Source organism: Peromyscus californicus, unplaced genomic scaffold (genome assembly GCF_007827085.1).
Source record: "Peromyscus californicus insignis strain IS unplaced genomic scaffold, ASM782708v3 Scaffold_11__1_contigs__length_118956290, whole genome shotgun sequence".
NCBI lineage: Eukaryota > Metazoa > Chordata > Mammalia > Rodentia > Cricetidae > Peromyscus > Peromyscus californicus.
This window is the reverse complement of record NW_026294402.1, coordinates 17,020,324-17,039,830: the sequence shown is the minus strand read 5'-3', so window position 1 is coordinate 17,039,830 and position 19,507 is coordinate 17,020,324. Positions and strand designations below refer to the sequence as shown.

The 19,507-nt window shown below is 48.0% G+C and overlaps 1 protein-coding gene across 16 annotated transcripts in view; it reads right to left on the bottom strand.

Annotated features, from left to right (window-relative positions):
* Dnm2 (dynamin 2) overlaps positions 1-19,507 on the bottom strand; it is a 91,861-nt gene that overhangs the window by 28,968 nt on the left and 43,386 nt on the right. For 10 of the 16 annotated variants that reach the window (XM_052754148.1, XM_052754074.1, XM_052754114.1 and 7 more), the window contains exons 4-10: positions 17,974-18,177; positions 14,415-14,513; positions 11,582-11,742; positions 9,553-9,695; positions 6,272-6,407; positions 1,784-1,851; positions 1,092-1,230 (exon numbers count right to left, since the gene is read on the bottom strand). In XM_052754148.1, coding sequence (XP_052610108.1) covers positions 1,092-1,230; positions 1,784-1,851; positions 6,272-6,407; positions 9,553-9,695; positions 11,582-11,742; positions 14,415-14,513; positions 17,974-18,177 — 950 coding nt within the window. The remainder of the gene's footprint in view (positions 1-1,091; positions 1,231-1,783; positions 1,852-6,271; positions 6,408-9,552; positions 9,696-11,581; positions 11,743-14,414; positions 14,514-17,973; positions 18,178-19,507) is intronic. The other 6 variants (XM_052754123.1, XM_052754031.1, XM_052754090.1 and 3 more) reach the window with 1 other exon arrangement.

Here is a 19,507-nt window from a genome sequence, read left to right as displayed (position 1 = left end):
TGTGACAACGGCCCCTAGGATGACAATCAGCAGCCACTCTAGGTTCTGGTTTTTGAACCGGTCGTGGTCTCACATAGAACATGATAGCCTCCAACTTGGCATATGACTAAGGATGACCTTGAACTTCTGATCTTCCTACTTCCAACTCCTGAATACTGGGATCACAGGTATGAGCTATCCATACATGGTCTATATGATGCTAAGGATGGAACCCCGAGCTTCGTGCAGGCAAGCACTCTACAAATTCACCCTACCCTAACCCCAGCCCTTGCCTGGCTGTTTTTTGTTTTGTTTTTTTCTTTTGCTCTGTTTTCCTGGAGAAGCTGCGGAAGCAAGTGGGGACTGTGCTCCAGTAGAACAGGCAGTTCAAGCAGAAATTCTCTGCCATTTCAGAGGGCTAGGGACGTTGAGGTCCCACAAGCAGATGCCCTCTCTTCCCCCAAGCACTTCAGCTGCTCGGCAGGAGTGTACTGTCCTGAGAACTAGCCCTCCCACAGGAGCCTGGCGGGTTGGTCGGAACGGAGACAGTTGCCCATGGAGGGTAGGATACAGGTCTTCACGAGCAGGAACACTGAGTATGGATTTACATGGGAGGGGTGGGGAAGAAACATGGACAGCATAGGGCACACAAAAGCTGGCAGGGCCACTGTGGAGCCCAAACAGCTTTGTGAATCTGGGCACTGAGTTCACATTATGCCACCAGTTTTATGCTCTTTCCAGTGCCATGAGGACAGAGAAGTGACTCTTTCCAGAGAAGCCAGGCATTTGTCATTTGTCAAGGGGGACATTAGGGGAGCTTCAAGTATCTTGGCCTCCAACAGCTCAAGCGGGGAGCCCCAATCTGCTTCCCTAGCAAGCAGCAAAGCAACACAGCCAGATGATACCCCCATTCCACCATATGCATGCTGGGCTTGGTATCAGGGTCCCAGGAGGCCTATCACCCTCCAGCTGGTTCTCAGAAGCCCAGCATTCCCCCGCCCCCTCCTGAGTGGGTCCAGACTGACACATTCCCATCCCTTCAGGATTCTTGGAAATGAGGTAACCTGGGGCCTGATACCAAGCCTGCGGCCCCATGTCCGCGGGTGCGGTACCTTGCTGGTGCATTGCCTAACTGTACTGATAAGCTCCTGGATAACCAGGTCCACGCATTTCAGACAGGGCTCTTTCAGCTTGACCACCTGCTTTTTCACAATGGCCTCGAACGCCAAGTCCGGCGTGAAGAGCCCAGTTCTAAAAAGGTCCGGACCCAGTGGGGAAGCAGGGAAAGATAAGTCAGAGAGAAACAAAGGCGGTCAGCCACTTCCTAAGCATGGCTAGGTCCCTGACAAGGAAGGCCGTCCCATCAAAGCTGGGGGTGGGATGCTGCCTAAGAGTCCCTGACTGGGGAGCCCTCACGGTAACCCAAGTATCTTGGGATGCTAGACAGCTGGGTACACTTCATTGATTGTAATTAAGGAGGGGACACTGAGAGGCTCACAAGTGACCCTGACGAAACAAGATCCAGGTTCCCATGAGCACAACTCAACTCTGTTCCCACCCAACCTCTGATTGCTATAGATTTCACCAGGAGTGAGGTCACACTCATCTATGCATTTCATCCAGGGCACACAACAAGCCAAGAGACCCAGGATGGTCACACACTATGTCCTTGGAGACCAAGATGTTTACAGAGCACTGAAAACTACCATGAACCTTCTCACAGCCTCACTACCAGGGACTCGGAAGGGTGGGGGCCCACATGGGTGGAGGGGAAGAGAACATGGGGACTTCCCATGGAACTTGCCTGACTCCGTGGATGTTCTTAATAGCGTAGCTGATCTCTCGTCGTAGATCTTTCTCATCAAACTCCATCTGAGAAGAAACAAGCCAGATACATGGAATGAATTCCCAGGGTCACCTCACAGCATAAGCAGATTCTGGGACTATTCCTATTCATGACTGTATCTCACAAAGATGACCTAGCAGCTCAATGAAAAACAACGGAGGGCCACAGAGATGGCTCAGTAAGGAAGGGTGCCTGCACTAAGCCTGAGGATCTGAGTGCACCCCAGAATCCACACGGTGGAAGGATAAGAACCAAGTCCTCCAAGTTGTTCTCTGACCTCACACACTAAATAAATAGACCACCATCACACACACACACACACACACACACACACACACACACACACACACACGGACAGCTAAAGCTGGGTATATTGGGCTGCAGAGACGGCTCAGCATTGAGAGCACTGGCTGCTTTTGCAAAGGACCCAGCACTCACACAGTGGCTTACAACTGTCCTTCACTCCAGTACTCCAGGTCCATGGGATCCGGTGCCCTCTTCTGGCTTCTGCAGGCAATGAAGTATGGACATGCTGCACTTACACACATTAGGGAAAACACTCATGAACATAAAATAAAAAGCCTTTCCAGCCAGCAGGCACAGCCTACTGGTCACATTCCAGGCAAGTGAGAGATCCTGTCTCTGAAAAAGCGTGGCTGGACCAGGGCCGCGGCTCCGAGAGTTGAGTGCTTGCCACATATGCATGAACCCACAATACAGAATAAACTGGATGCGGTCATTAACACATGCCTGTGATCCCGGCACAGGAGGATCAGAAGGTCATCACAGAGAGGTTGGGGCCAACTTAGGCTACAATGAGACCTTGCCTTAAAAAATAAGAAAGAGTGATATCCGGGGGTCAGGAGTAAGACAAGGCTGTCCACTCTCCCCATATTTATTCAACATAGTACTTGAAGTTCTAGCTAGAGCAATAAAACAACAAAAGGAGATCAAGGGGATACAAATTGGAAAGGAAGAACTGAAACTTTCACTATTTGCAGATGATATGACAGTATACATAACTGACCCCAAAAATTCTTCCAGGGAACTCCTACAGCTGATAAACTCATTTAGTAAAGTGGCAGGATACAAGATTAATTCAAAGAAATTAATAGCCCTCCTATACACAAATGATAAAAGGGCCGAGAAAGAAGTCAGAGAAACATCATCCTTTACAATAGCTACAAATAATATAAAATACCTTGGGGTAACACTAACTAAGCAAGTGAAAGACCTATATGATAAGAACTTTGAGTCTCTAAAGAAAGAAATTGAAGAAGATATCAGAAAATGGAAAGATCTCCCATGCTCATGGATAGGTAGGATTAACATAATAAAAAATGGCAATCTTACCAAAAGCAATCTACAGATTCAATGCAATCCCCATCAAAATCCCAACACAATTCTTCACAGACTTGGAAAGAACATTACTCAACTTCATATGGAAAAACAAAAAACCCAGGATAGCTAAAAGAATCCTGTACAATAAAACAACCTCTGGAGGCATCATCATCCCTGACCTCAAGCTCTACTATAGAGCTACAGTAATAAAAACAGCTTGGTACTGGCATAAAAACCAACACGTGGACCAATGGAATCGAATTGAAGACCCTGATATTAATCCACACACATATGAACATATGATTTTCGACAAAGAAGCCAAAACTATAAAATGGAAAAAAGAAAGTATCTTCAACAAATGGTGCTGGCATAACTGAATGTCAACATGTAAAAGATTACAAATAGGTCCATATCTGTCACCATGCACAAAACTCAAGTCCAAGTAGATAAAGACCTCAACATAAATCCAGTTACACTAAACTTAATAGAAGAGAAAGTAGGAAGTACTCTTGAATGCATTGGCACAGGAGATCACTTCCTAAATATAACACCAGCAGCACAGACACTGAGCACAACAATTAATAAATGGGACCTCTTGAAACTGAGAAGCTTTTGTAGGGCAAAAGACATGGTCAATAAGACAAAAAGATAGTCTACAGAATGGGAAAAGATCTTCACCAACCCCACATCTGACAGAGGACTGATCTCCAATGTAAATAAAGAACTCAAGAAACTAGACATCAAAATACTGAACAATCCAATTTAAAAATGGGCTAAAGAGCTAAACAGAGAATTCTCAAAAGAAGAATCTCAAATGGCTGAAAGACATTTAAGGAAATGCTCAACATCCTTAGTCATCAGAGAAATGCAAATCAAAACGACTCTGAGATACCACCTTACACCTGTCAGAATGGCTATGATCAAAAACACTAATGACAGTCTATGTTGGAGAGGATGCGGAGCAAAGGGAACACTCCTCCACTGTTGGTGGGAGTACAAACTTGTACAACCACTGTGGAAATCAGTATGGCGGTTTCTCAGAAAATTGGGAATCGATCTACCTCAAGACTCAGCCATACCACTCTTAGGCATATACCCAAGGAATGCTCAATCATACCACAAAGATACATGCTCAACTATGTTCATAGCAGCACTATTCGTAATAGCCAGAACCTGGAAACAACCTAGATGCCCGCCAACTGAAGAATGAATGGATTAAGAAAATGTGGTACATATACACAATGGAGTACTACTCAGCAGAGAAAAACAATGACAGCATGAAATTTGCAGGCAAATGGATGGAACTAGAAAATATCATCCTGAGTGAGGTAACCCAGACTCAGAAGGATAAACGTGGTATGTACTCACTCATAAGTGGATACTAGATATAAAGCAAAGGACAATCAGATTGCAACCCACAGATCCAGGGAGGCTACATAGCAGGGGGGACCCTAGGATGACTGTGGCTTATAATAAGTTTTGGTTTTACCCAATCACTGGGCAAGCTTTAGTGAAACATTTCACTATTAGGATAAAAATTTGTACTGTATCAAGCTGATGAAAGAAAATGCTAGCCATACTTTCTGGAGGGGAGGCTAAAATCTTTTTAGAATATGGATTGGCCTATAGAAAAATGTCTGCTGTAAATCAAACAGTGAAGGGGAAGATGATTAGGAATCTCACTTACACAACTTAAACAAAACATAGCTCAATGAACAGATGAAGATAGGTTTCTTCTGTATCCCAGAAACTAATCGATATTTATATGTATAATTCAGCTATCATTTGGCTTAAAAAGGCTTACTGGGAAATGTTATCATTTTTACTATTTTCTACAGAGAAAATATTTTACTGTTTAAAATAACCCTGGACTTTTAAATTATAATCTGTTTTTTATGTTTAAGCTATCTGTGTATTATTTCTCCTGTAGTTGTACATAAAATGTTTTTACATTAAAAAAAGGTCAAATACTACAGAATTGTGTTACATGAAATATATAGAATATACAACTTCATAGAGACAGAAAGATTAGACGTTACCTCAAGATGGAGAAGAAAGGAATATAGAGCAATGATTTCCTAAGTACAGAATCTCTGTTTTGTGTGATGGAAAAGTCCCACAAATGTATCAGGACATAATATCATGAATGTAATAAATCAATACAATTAATGTAATTAATGAATATCATAAATATAATTATTGAATGAAAAAAACGTAAGAAAGAGTGATATGGGTGTGTGTGTGTGGCACACGCCTTTAATCCCAGCACTCGGTAGGGCAGAGACAGATAAATCTCTAGGTTCGAGGTCAGCCTGGTCTACAGATGGAGTTCCAGGACAGTCAGGGCTACACAGAGAAAGTCTGTCTTGGGAAGACAGACAAACAAAAGAGTGAGTGGCAACTGAAAAGCGACACTGGAGGTTGTCCCGCCTCCAGACTGGCCCGTGTGCATCCATGCCTGTGAGACAGTCACTGCCCCAAAGGAAAGGACACAAATGCACAGTTTGCTTCAGCTTTTGTTTTGAGACCACATCTTCCTATGTAGCCCTGGCTGTCCTGGAACTCAGTGACCTGCCTCTGCCTCCTAAGCGCTGGGATTCCTGGCTTTTTTGTTTTGATTTTGTTTTAGTTTTTTGAGATAAGGTCTCGTGTAGGCCTCGTAGTTTTAAACTCTCTCGTCCTCAGCTTACAGAAGTCTGGAATTACTGGTGTAATCCCAGAATTGTATATCATTTGTATTTGGTGGATGTGCATGTTTGTAGGAGGGGCCTGAGTCTCACGAAGTCTGTGTGGAGGTCAGAGGAAACTGGTAGGAGCTGGTTCTCTGCTTCTGCTCGGTTCAAACCTAGTCATCGCTTGAGCACAGGCGCCTTCACCTGCTGAACCATCCTGCTGGCCATCACTATCTTTTCCCTCATCAGTGGAAGAAACATGGACTTTCCCACTGTCCTGCCCAGAGCATCTAAGCTGTGAGATCTGGGAAGACAGAGACCACAGGACATGTCCTTCAGGCCATGTTTACTGACAGTGGCCGCCAGCATGATTCAGAGCTTGTGATATCTTGGTTTGGGAAGAAAGTTTAAGGCCCTCCAGGCTGACACCTACCTTTACCAGCTCAAAGGGAAAGCGCTCATGAAAGATGCGATTGATTCGGGCCCCCCCAGACAGCTCCAGTGTGTCCACTTGATCTCCAGAGCCCTCAATTCTCTTCTCAAAGTCAACTCCAAACTGCTGGACCATCCTTCAAGGAAAGAAAAAGCAAAAGGTCAAGAAGGAAGTTTCTGCACAACCCTGCAACTACACGAGTCTCGTGGCAAACTTTGCTCTTTAAAATGATTTTTAAAGATACATGTATTTATTGGGTGGAGGCATGCCACAGTGTATGAGTGGGGTCAGAGGGTACTGTGCGAGTCAGTTCTCTCCTTCCACCATGTGGGTCTTGGGGATAGAACTCAGGGTATCAGGCTTGGCAGCAAGCATGTTTATCCCCTGAGCTAACTTGTCAGCAAGTTAATTTTCTTGTCTTTCATTTTTTTTTTTTTTTTTTTTTTTTTTTTTTGGTTTTTCGAGACAGGGTTTCTCTGTGTAGCTTTGCGCCTTTCCTGGAACTCACTCTGTAGACCAGGCTGGCCTCGAACTCACAGAGATCCGCCTGGCTCTGCCTCCCGAGTGGTGGGATTAAAGGCGTGCGCCACCACCACCCGGCCGTCTTTCATGTTTTGAAGACAGGATTTTGCTGTGTAATCCCAGCTGGCCTTGAACTGAAGACCCTTCTGCCTAGGCCTCCCGAGTGCTAGTATTACAGGTGTATGTATGCCACCATGTTTGGCCATTTTTCTTTCTTTCTTTTTTTTAAGTAACGTGAGTATACATATTTATTCACTTAGAGGAAGCATGAAAGTTACCATGAACATATATGAAGCTTTGTTTTTTCTACCAGAGCTCCAAATTGGAATACATGGAATCCTGAGTGTGAAGGAAAAGCTACAGCTCAGGGTGCTAATCCTTAGTAAGGGAAAGAGAAGATCTTCTAAGCCTGGCATAAATTAAAAATTAGGCCGGGCGGTGGTGGCGCACGCCTTTAATCCCACCACTCGGGAGGCAGAGGCAGGCGGATCTCTGTGAGTTCGAGGCCAGCCTGGGCTACCAAGTGAGTTCCAGCAAAGCTACACAGAGAAATCCTGTCTCGAAAAACCTAAAAAAAAAAAAAAAAAAAATTAGAATACGGTGCACGGTGTCCCATAAGCCATATTTAGTTCTCTAACAGCACAGTTACCCTCCCCCCCACGTATCTTATCAAATTCAGTGTTAAAATGTTCCTGTGTACATGAACTCTGTACCCATGGAGTACTTAGAGAGAGCTAGGTGCCATTCATGTTTGTTACAGGCGTGTAAGCACATTGACAAGGGATCTGTGTGCTAAAAGTCGATTTCAGTCCAATTTTGTGACACTGCCACAGCTATCCTCTCTGAAGATAATTTACCCACACCCCTCTAAAACAAGGGTCCTATTTTTAGTTAAATCAGTTTTGGTGGGAAATATCTTTATTGCACCTATTCATTTTGCAGATGACGATGAGGGGAGCCAGAATATAACCAGGATCACAGAGAGTCAGCTCCACAGAAGCGAAGTCAAAAGGTTCCCGGCATTTCCTTGGCCATTTTTCTTTCCTTTTAAATATAACCGTTTAACAGCCAATGTGTACATTTTTTTAAAAAATTTATTTATTTATTATGTATACAGTGTTCTGCCTGCATGTATGCCTGCCCACCAGAAGAGTACGCCAGATCTCATTATAAATGGCTGTGAGCCACCATGTGGCTGCTGGGAGTTAAACTCAGGACCTCTGGAAGAGCAATTGGTGCTCTTAACCTCTGAGCCATCTCTCCAGCTTATTTACATGTTTTTAAAAAATGAGTAAAATAGCACAGCTGCTTTGGCAAGCACTGGACACCATCCTGGTTGTCCTCATGGACAACCCCTCCCCAGGGCTCCACTTGCTTTACTGCATTTACTGCTGAATGTCAAGACAGCAGCTCCAGACAGGCCAGGGGCACCTGTCGTTTCTCCTGCCTCTCAACCCTGGCTGCAGAGGGGCTCTACCATGGACAGGCTGGAGAAGCTTGTGAAAGTGACACTGCACTGTGAGCCTCAGTTTGAGTAAAGCAGAGCAGGCGAACAGCATGAGCACTGGAGTGCTTGGCAACCATAAGAAGTAGTGCATCAATAGTTTGTGGAGATAAGAGAGAGAGAGAAATATATTTTGAGGCGGAAGGGTTCAATGAGTAAAAGCACTTGTCACTGTGTCTGATGCAAGGAAGGAACTGACTTCTCAATGTCACCTTGGACCTCCACACTCTGGGCTAAAAGTGGGGCTGGCCTTGAACTCCTGAGCTCAAGAGACCCTCTGCCTTCAGCCTACCAAGTGGTCAAGTGTGTGCCAGGCCACCACCACACTCAATTGTTCACAATATATTAGCTTCTTTTTTTATTAGAGAAGGTCTCTTATACCGCCCATGCGTGTGCACACGCTGTCCAGTGTCTTCCTAAATCCTTCCCTGTCTCATTTTTTTTTTTTTGGTTTTCGAGACAGGGTTTCTCTGTGTAGCTTTGTGCCTTTCCCGGAACTCACTCTGTAGCCCAGGCTGGCCTCGAACTCACAGAGATCCACCTACCTCTGCCTCCCGAGTGCTGGGATTAAAGGCGTGCGCCACCACCGCCCGGCCCCCGTCTCATTTTTAAGTGCGTGTATGTGTCTGAGTGGCGACTAGAAGAGGGCATCAGATCCCTTGGTGCTATAGTTCTAGGTGGCTGGAAGCTGCCATGTGGGTGCTGGGAACTGAACTCAGGTTCTCTGCAGGAGCAGCCAGTGCTCTTAACCGCGAGTGCATGTATATGTCACAGTGCGTATGTGGAGGTCAGAGGACAGATCATGAAAGTGGATTCTCTCCTTCTACTATGTCAATTCTAGGGAGGGAACTGAAGCCATCAGACTTGGAGGCAGCACTTTAACTTGCTGATCTACCTTCTCAACTCAGGAACTTCTGATTTTTTCTCCCACTTCCACCTCCCCAGGGCTGGGATGACGATGGTCTTAGATAACATACCCCATTCCAATGTGTGTCCAACTTATGTGCCACAGGCCACAGCCAACTACAAGAATGAATGTGGAACAACATAAAATAGTAACTTATTAAAACAATGTGTTTTTTTTCTTTTTTTGTAACACAAGTGCATGTTTTTGAGCATGTACCCTACAGATGACAATATCATGTTGAAATGTCAAGACTCTTGACCCCCCCAGTCATGGGCAGCTCAGGATGGGGCATGAATGGAGAGCAGAATGAACAGGGCGGGAACGAGGCAAGGCAGGGAGGGCACATACTGCAGCAAGGCTTTGGTCTTGCGTGTGGGGTCATCGGGCCGGAAATTCTTGTACTCTTCCACTTCCTTCTCCAGGGACAGCAGCTGGCTCTGCAGTTTGCTGCGCAGGGTTGGCAGTGACTCCCGGATGTGGTTGGTCAGTTGCTGTAGGGGAAAGGTAAGGGTCAGACAGGGTAGCCCAGCCTAGAGACCAGGAAAGAACACAATCCACCCTCAGTCTTGGCACCCAGAGCAGTGGGTGCACAAAACTACAGAGAAAATCATCAGGCCATGGACAGAAGCTGGGTGACAGCGCAAGGTGCTGCAGAAAGCCTGGAGGCGGATGTCGGACAACATCCAGAGTGTGCACTGCAGGACCAGTGTGCAGGCCTGGAGTGGCCCTCCAGCTAGGGCCCAAAGGCATCCCAGGAGAAGTGGGGTGGGGGTGCACACATCTGCAGGGCGATGGGAGGGGACAGAGCAAGAACACCCCGTCATAGCAGGAGGGTTCACATCAACAGAGAAGAGGAAGATTCTGAAGACACCAGCACTAGAGGAGAGGAATGAGAGACTCGTGCCTGTGGTGAGTCCCAAGCCTTGTTGTTCTCAAGGGAAGCTACAGGTCTCACAAGGCAGGCTGGATGCTTACAGCTCTGTGGTGGTTTTAAAATTCTTATTTACCTATTATTGTGGGGGTGGGTGGTCAGTGCACACGCCAGGGTGCCTGTGTGGCGGTCAGAGGACAGTTTCATGGAGTCCATTGCCTCCTTCTACCTATCCATGACTTTTGGGGATTGAAATCGGGTCCTTAGGCTTGGGTGGCAGGTGGCTGGACCTGCTGAGCCACCTGTGGACCATAATCCTGAGCTCAGAAAAGAGGAGCAGGGACAACCACTGCCCCACAAAACACCCCTCAATTCAAGGGGACCAGCCAGCCCACACACCTGGCTCTCAAGCAACCTCAGGCCCCACGGAGGGCTTTCCTTCCTACCTGTCCCTCCTCACTCTGCCCAAGCCCAATGGCCTCTGAGTTTGGGCCTCTTCCTACAAGACACACTGCCCAATTCCTGTCCCAGTTGCTGAGCTTCATCTTGCAGTAACCCCCAGCCGCAGCTAGCATTTGACTAGGACTTTATCGGATAGCTTGTTTACCAGCTGGCTTCCCATTGGACTTTCCCTAAGGACAATGGCCTCTGCCCACGGTGCCTCTGCCCCGGTCCATGCATAATGGAGGGACTTGGTTGCTGTTTTTTGATGCAGGCAGACTCTCATTTATCCCAGATTATGTAGCTGAGGACGACCTTGGATTCCTGATTTCCTGAGCTGAGTGCTGGGATTAAAGATGTATCACCACACTGATTTATGTGGTGCTGGAGATGCCCCCCAGGGCTGCCCACATGCTAGGCTGGTACTCTACAGCTAAGCAGTATTCCCAGCCCCAAACCGGTAGATTCCGGACAGGTATTAGCATGGAGCCAGAGCCTCACACCCTCACTGGGGATTCTGGTCTCTGCCCCTGTCTGCACCTACCAGTTATCTTACTGTTTCATCACTGTGATAAACATGGCAGTCCCTGGAGACTGTTCCCTTCCACACAAGGCACGTACTCTGTGCTGCACACACATGGCCTCACTGACTCCAACCCAGGAAGTAGAAGGGGTAACTATTCTCCCTCGTGGGCAAGAGAAGGGAGGCATGGCAAAGCTGGGCCAAGACTGCTTGCTCAGAGGCTGGGCCGGGCTTTCGACCCCAGCCGTCCGGACTGCGGCTCTTCCCGTTTAGCTGCAGTCGGCAGCCCTGACTGACCGTTACCAACCTCAAGACTGCCTTTCAAACAACAGCGGCACCAACAGAGTCAAAGAGTCACACTACCAGCTCATGACTCACGCATCCTCAACAGGCCTTCAGCGAAAACACTTGGGATGGGAGCAACAAGATGGACTGACGGCCTTGTTACTGCTGGAGAATGAGAATGGCCCAAGTGTAGAGCCACACTGTCGTATGGTGAAGACTGACCCACTCTACATGGTAGTCTCAAACCTCGGCTGTACCTGATTCAGGGTCTTCTGTAAGTGTGGGGTACCCATTCGGTCAGCCATGTGCCGGTAGGCTGGGTGAGAGAGGAAGAACTTCCTCTCAGCTGCCAGGGCAGCCCGGATGTCCTTTTTGCCCTCGATGTCTTTCTGGCTGCGGTTAACCACACCAATGTAGCCTAAAGAGAGAAGGTCAAGATATGCATTATGCCAGGAAGGGCTCGGTGCTGTGGCTTCCAGTGTTGACTTCACTCAACTTGGGCCAAGCAGAAGTTAGAAACACACTGGCCCCAAGAATTACTCAGAGAAGAGGTCACAGGATAGTACTGAGACCTCACTAGGGACGCAATGGAAGGCGGCTGGGGAAAGCAGCTTGAAATGTGGAAGGTGGTGAAGATGGGCAGAAAAGTCTCCAAACTGAGCTTCAAGGACAGGTATGAGGGCTGGAGGAGCAGCTTAGCAGGGACAGTCCTGCTTAGCATGCAGAAAAAGCCCTGGCTCCTACCCCAGCACCACAAAATAAAGACAGCTGTGCAGTTCAAAGCACTTCCTGCCTGTGCTGGGTAGTGTTTGTCATTACTACAAGCTGGAGTCAGCTGGAAGAGGAACCTTAATTGAGGAACTGACTCCACCAGATTGGCCTGTAGGTATTTTCTTCACTAGTGAGTGATGCAGGAGCACCCAGCTCACGTCTAGTAGTGCCACCCCTGGACTGGTGGTCCTGGGTGTATAAGAAAGCAGGCTGAAGCTGGGTGTGGTGACGCACGCCTTTGATCCCAGCACTCGGGAGGCAGAGGCAGACAGATCTCTGTGAGTCTGAGGCCAGCCTGGGCTACAGAGAGAGTTCCAGGACAGCCAAGGCTACACAGAGACACAAAACAAAACAAACCCCAAAGAGAAAGCAGGCAGAGCAGGTTATAGAGAGCAAGCAAGCCGATAAGCAGTGTTTCTCTGTGGCCTATGCTTCAGTTCCTGCCTCCAGGTTCCTGACTTGGCTTCCTTCCATGACGGGCTGTGACCTGTAAGCCAAACCAAGTCTTTCCTTCCAAGCTGCTTTTAGCCATAGTGTCTGTCACAGTAACAGAAAGCCAACTAGGACACCGCTCCTCCACAGCACCCATGTCAGTGGCTCATGAATGGCTCTAACTTCAGCCTATGACCTCCAAGGGGGCTGGCACATACCCATTATGTGAATTTTAAATTAGTGAGTTTAAAAATAATTATTAAGTTAAAAATTAAAATAAATCTAAAAAATAAAGACATAAAAATATTCCAAAACAAAAACATCATCAACAACAAAACCCGGAAAACAAGGTAAAGAGAACATAGCATATTTTGTCATATTAAGACTCACTACAGCCAGCAAATGGCTCAGCAGTAAAATGGCTAGCTGCCAGGCCTAATGACCTCAGCTTGACCTCCCAGAATTCATACGCTGGACAGAGAACTAACTCTAAAAAGTTGTCTTCTGACCTCCAAACCTGAGCTGTGGCACCTCCCCACCACAAACATCATGCATACCCCCACCTCCACATGTAAATAATAAACGAAGTAAAATAAAACCCACTAAAGTCAGGCTTGGTGGCCCATGACCGAAGTCTGAGGAGGAGGATCTCAAGTTCAAGGTGGCCCTGGGTTATGTCATGATAGTCACTAGGCATACACAGTCCTTAAAAACAAAAACATGTATACAAATAGTTTCAAGATGAAAATTAACAAAAAATAAAAAAATATATGTGCATGTGTAAGTAAATAAGCCCGGTGTGGTGGCATACATTAGAACCCCAGCTGAGGCTGAGGCGGGAAGTTCAAGTCCAGCCTGTCTCAAACACCACCACCAAAACAAAACAAAGCACCACACACACAAATAACAAAAGAGATGGGGTGCGCAGAGCAGCAGTCCCACGGCAGGGGTGAGTCTACAGAGTCGGGAGGGCCGCAGTGGACGCTGTGGTGCAGGGACCAGCCAGGGTCGTGTGCATGCAAGGCACATGCTCCTTGCATTAGTGGGCTCCAGCCCTCCAGTGGGAGGAACTCTGAAGTCTCAGGGGAGAAAAGTGAGGAAGAGCCCAAGGTCACAAGATGAGAGGATAGCACTCAGGAGTGGAGAGGAAGGGACAGATGTCATTCTTGGGAAGACCAAGGGGGACAGAGGCCGGTGACTGCCATCATGGAGGAAGAGGCGGCTGAGGCCCTCAAGTCCAAATGGATGGATGCTGAGCTCCCCTGGTCTGAGGAGGAGGCCCAAGTGTCTGGTAGCACTCGCAGCTGTCGGGAGTCGCCAGGCTCACCAGTCCTAGCCTTCCATCCCTCAGCCTCCACCAGCTAGGGAAGCACTTCTCAGCCCCGATTCCTTGCAGCCAAGTTTTCAAAAATGTTCTCAAAAATGTACACTGGAGGACAAATGGAGTCCGTGCCCCGCTCCTTCTACCTTTATGTGAATTCCAAACTCAGGTCAGTAGTGCTTTACCCAAGCTGTCTTCAAACTCATGACCCTTCCACTGCAGGCTTTTGAATGTAGGACTGACAGGTGTGTGTCCATGCCTGGCTGTCCTCCAATGTCTAAATACCACCATTCTACATGTTGGAAAGTCACAGCTCTAGGGTTCTTCAATAAGTGGAATCAAGCAGTATGTGTTTCTTTGTTACTTGCTACGTAGCCAAAGATAACCTGGAATTTCTGCTCCCCATCTCCACCTCCAGAGTGCTGGGATTATAGCATGCACCGAGGCTGGCTACCTACTCACGTCCCAATGTTCCAGAAAACAGTTGTAATTCAGAACCACTATGTCCAGATGAAAATCTCAAAACACCTGCTCCTGAGGGCCCACCCCAGCCCTGCCCTGCATACCTCTTCTCAAGGGCAGTAGCTTGTTCTCCAGGACATCCCTGGCATCTGTGCCTTCATCCATCAGGTCCAGCTTGGTGATGACACCAATGGTCCGTAGGCCTGAAAGAGCCCAGAAATCAGAAGGGGTCATGAGGAAGGGCCCTGGGACCCACTGACAGGCCGCAAAACAAGGGACAAGCCACCGTGTCACTTTGCCTGGACACCTGTTGGCAGTGTAAAATGACAATGACAGCCCCAATAATTGTCAAGGGACAAGTGCTTTCCCAATAAACACTGGCCAAGAATATAAGTGGGCCACAACAGAACCAGAAAACATCATGGAAACTAGACTCTTCCCTGCCCATTCCCAACATCATACTTGTTTCCAGGGCTCCATGTTGCCTAGCTCAAGTTCCACTCCAAGGACCACCCCATCAAAGTTCTTCCCACATCTGCCAGTCAGCACACCACACAGCAAAGCCACGCCCCTAAGCCTACTGTGCTTCCCCACCCCTTAATCCCTGCAGCCAAAGTGTTTTAGTGTGGGGTCCTGACCACAATTCACTGGGACCGTTTATAAGCTGAGCTCCCAAGCTAGGTGAGGATGATGAACTCCATGGACCATATTTGCTTTAGCATTCACAAGCCCGAGGTACCACCCTGGTGCCAGCTGAGCTGCAGAGCACTTGAAAAGGAGCCTGAGGCTCTTCCTAAGTACCCAGTTATACTGGGCTTGTTGGTGCACACCTGTAATCTCAGCACTTGGGAGGTGGAGGCAGGAGGATCACAAGTTTGAGGTCATCTTTACCTACACAGATGTTTAAGCCAACACAGACCACACGAGGTCCTGTCTAAACTAACAACCTGACACACCAGGAACCCAGGCATAGCCCGGACGCACATGTACATGTGTTGTCTGTATGTACCACATGAGCAAGACACACCAGGGGCTAACGGAGGCCCATAGAAGACTGGGGTCAACTTGGACATCACAGGTGACCGCATCAGCGGGCACTACTGTGAAGGGGACAGGCCACACCAGGAAAAGAAGTGAGTGGGGCCCTGCGGCATGGACTCCAATGGAAACACCCGTTGATGAAAACAGACACAGTGAGGCTAAGGAGTGGTAGCTCGACAATGGGCCCCCCAGAATGACACACCATCACTATAGTATAAACAGGGCTGGGCACCTGCAATCTCAACACCTGGGAGCAGAGGCAGGGAGAGATCGAATGCCGCCAGCACTACATTCTGGAACAATGACTGAAAAATAAACCAATAAAAAGCACAAAAACCAAAGCAACCACCACAAACAGGGGCAGATTACAGACACACAAAAATAAGGAAGGCTGTCCCACTTTAAGAATTAACAAAACAAAGCCGGGCGGTGGTGGCGCACGCCTTTAATCCCAGCACTCGGGAGGCAGAGCCAGGCGGATCTCTGTGAGTTCGAGGCCAGCCTGGGCTACCAAGTGAGTTCCAGGAAAGGCGCAAAGCTACACAGAGAAACCCTGTCTCGAAAAACCAAAAAAAAAAAAAAAAAAAAAAAAAGAATTAACAAAACAGTTGACCCGGCAGCAGTGGAGCACACCTTCAATCCCAGCACTCGGGAGGCAGAGGCAAGTGGGTCTCTCTGAGTTCGAGGTCAGCTTGGTCTACAAAGCGAGTTCTAGAAGAGCCAGGGCTGTTACACAGAGAAACTCTGTCTTGAAAAACTAACCACGCAAATAAATAAATAAACAAAATGTAGCAGGAAGTCTTGACCCTCCTGCCTGTACCTCTGGAGCACTAGCATTACAGGTGTGCACCTGCACCTCTGGAGCACTAGTATTACAGGTGTGCACCTGCACCTCTGGAGCACTAGTATTACAGGTGTGCTAGCACACCACCAAATGAGCTATACTCCAGGCCCAGATGTTCCCATCTCAACAGAGAGGACTGAACACTGAAGACACATGTGTCTGTAATTATAACTGTGTTCTGGGAGGGCGGTTGCTAAAGACTGGGTCTTACTGGTTTATATTTGCTATGGCTTTTTAATTTTATTAGCTCATTTCCATTATTTTTATGAGTTTGAGTTTGATGTGCATGTATGTCTATGTACTACATGCATGCCTGCTGCCTGCAGAGGTCAGCAGAGGGTGTCAGATCCACCATGTGGGTGCTGGAAACCAAGTCCATGTCCTCTGCAAGAGCAGCAAATGTTTTTTGTTTTGTTTTTTCCTTTTTTTAGACAGTTTTGCTATGTAGCCCTGGCTGGCCTTGAACTCACAGGGATCCACATGCCTCTGTCTATCAAGTTCTGGGATTAAAAGTGTGTGTCACCATGCCCAGCAGAAAGTGCTTTTTTTTTTTTTTTTTTTTTTTTGGTTTTTCCAGACAGGGTTTCTCTGTGTAGCTTTGCACCTCTCCTGGAACTCACTTGGTAGTCCAGGCTGGCCTCGAACTCACAGAGATCCGCCTGGCTCTGCCTCCCGAGTGCTGGGATTAAAGGCGTGCGCCACCACCGCCCGGCCAGAAAGTGCTCTTAACAGATGAGCCCAGATCCTCATTCATGCCTTCAAGTTATATCCCCAGCCCCTCTCTAGGCAATTCTACCACTGAGTTGTATCTGCAAACTAAGATCTGGATCTTAAATACCAGTCAAAGGCTCATGTGCTAAGCTATCTGCCTTTGAAGTGAGGTCTCTTTGAGGCTTTCTGGTCACTGGGTCCCATGTCCCTTTTCTTACTCTATGTTGTTCCCTGGGTGTGAGGTGAGTGGGTTTGCTCCCCATGTACACAGTGAAGTACTGTCTTCTCAAAGACCCAACAGCTTAGCACTTTCTGCTGGTCATGGTGGCACACACTTTTAATCCCAGAACTTGATAGACAGAGGCATGTGGATCCCTGTGAGTTCAAAGCCACCAACCACAACAGGAACCTCTGACACTGAGCCTAAATAACCCTGCATGCTCTTTAAAAGATGATGACTATGTCAGGGTGTTGGTCATAGTGATGGAAAGCTGACTACTAACTATAGCCAGATACCACCCTCCAGGGCTGGCAGAGTAGACCTCATTAATACTCAAGAAAGAGGGAATGTCTAGTTCTTTCAAGTGTTGCAAGGGATGCCCACCACACAGGGGACACTCAATCACAGGAGGCCGCTTTCTTTCTTTCTTTTTTTTTTGGTTTTTCGAGACAGGGTTTCTCTGTGTAGCTTTGTGCCTTTCCTGAAACTCACTTGGTAGCCCAGGCTGGCCTCGAACTCACAGAGATCCACCTGGCTCTGCCTCCCGAGTGCTGGGATTAAAGGCGTGCGCCACCACCGCCCGGCTGGAGGCCGCTTTCTAACACAGCCATGTGCCAGAATGTACACCAGGGAGGGGGCCTGGTACTACTAGAGGGAGGGGACCTGGTACTACTAGAGGGAGGGACCTAGTACTACTAGAGGGAGGGACCTAGTACTACTAGAGGGAGGGACCTAGTACTACTAGAGGGAGGGACCTAGTACTACTAGAGGGAGGGACCTAGTACTACTAGAGGGAGGGGACCTGGTACTACTAGAGGGGGTTGCTGCCCTGGGGCTGGAGGATCACCTTGGGGGTCCACCTCTTTGGCCAGCTTGAGGGCGTCCGAGTTGGCCAAGTCCATGTTGGCAGGTGTGACAGCAAGAATAAGGCTGCTCTCTCGGCTGATAAACTGCAGGATCATGTCCTTGATCTGGTACTCGATGTCTGGCGGCTGGTCCCCAACTGGTACCTTAGTGATTCCTGGGAGGTCGATGAGGGTCAAGTTCAACACTGAGGGTGAAATCAAGAGGCAAAAGTAGTCAGAGCCCAGGAAAGGGTTTGGAGCATACACACAGTTCCTGGAGACCCAGTAAACATCAGCAAGTTCCTCAGGGGCTCACATGTCGGGCCCACTCCTAACACTCCTACTACAACACACTTCTGTGTGTGCTTTGTGTCTGGTGGATGCCCTCATGGGCACATGCGTGTGGAGGTCAGAGGTCACCCAGGTATTGCTCATCAGGCTTGTCAGTAGGTACCTTTACCTGGTGAACTGTCTTTCTTTTTTTTTTTTTCTTCCCAAGACAGGGTTTCTCTGTGTAACAGCCCTGACTGTCCTGGAACTCACTCTGTAGACCAGGCTGGCCTCGAACTCACAGAGATCCCCCTGCCTCTGCCTCCCGAGTGCTGGGATTAAAGGCGTGCACCACCACCATCCAGCCTGGTGAACTATCTTGCTGGCTCCTACACTATATCTTTTGAGAAGGGGTCTCCTCACTGAGTCTAGGCTACCAACTGAGCTACCCATTATCTGTCCCAGTGTCCTGGTTCCAGGATTAAAGACACACAGTGTTGTGTTGTGCTGCGCTGTGCTGTGAGTGGGTGCTGTGGGGAGAATGCAAGTCTTCACATTTGTGCAGCAGGCACTCTACTCACTGAACCACATCCCTTCCTGTCACCCCCTCCCTGTTTTTGAGGCAGAGTCTGGGTGTGTAGCCCAGACTGGCCGTGAACTTGCTATGTAGCTCCAGCTATAGGGTCAGGGTTGGAGCTCAGTCGGTGAAGTGCACACCTAGCATCCACAAAGCTCTGCGTGCTATTCCTAGCACCACATAAACCATGTCTGGATGTGCACGTCTATAATCTTAGCACTGGGGAGGTAGGAGCAGGTAGATGAGGAATTCAAGGTCATCTGAACCATAAAAGGAGTTTGAGGCCAGTCTGGGCTACATGATATATTGTTTTAGAAAGAAACAATGGAGGAAGGGAGGAAGGAGAGGGGGGGGGGGGAGGGAAGAAGGGGGAGATGGGGAGAGAGAGAATAAATAGGGCCAGTGAAGTAGCTCGGTGGGTAGATTCCTATCACCAAACCTGATGACCTGAGAGCCATCCCTGGGACCTACATGGTGGCAGGAGAGCTGACTCCTGCAAGCTGTCCTCCAACCTCCACATGTGCGCCATGTGACGTGAGAACACACACACACACACACACACACACACTCACACACACACAGAAAAGAAACTTTGAAGAAATATACTTTTAAAAAAATGAGCTGGACAGAGGTGTACACATTTAATCCCAGCACTCAGGAGGCAGAGACAGGCAGATCTCTGTGAGTTC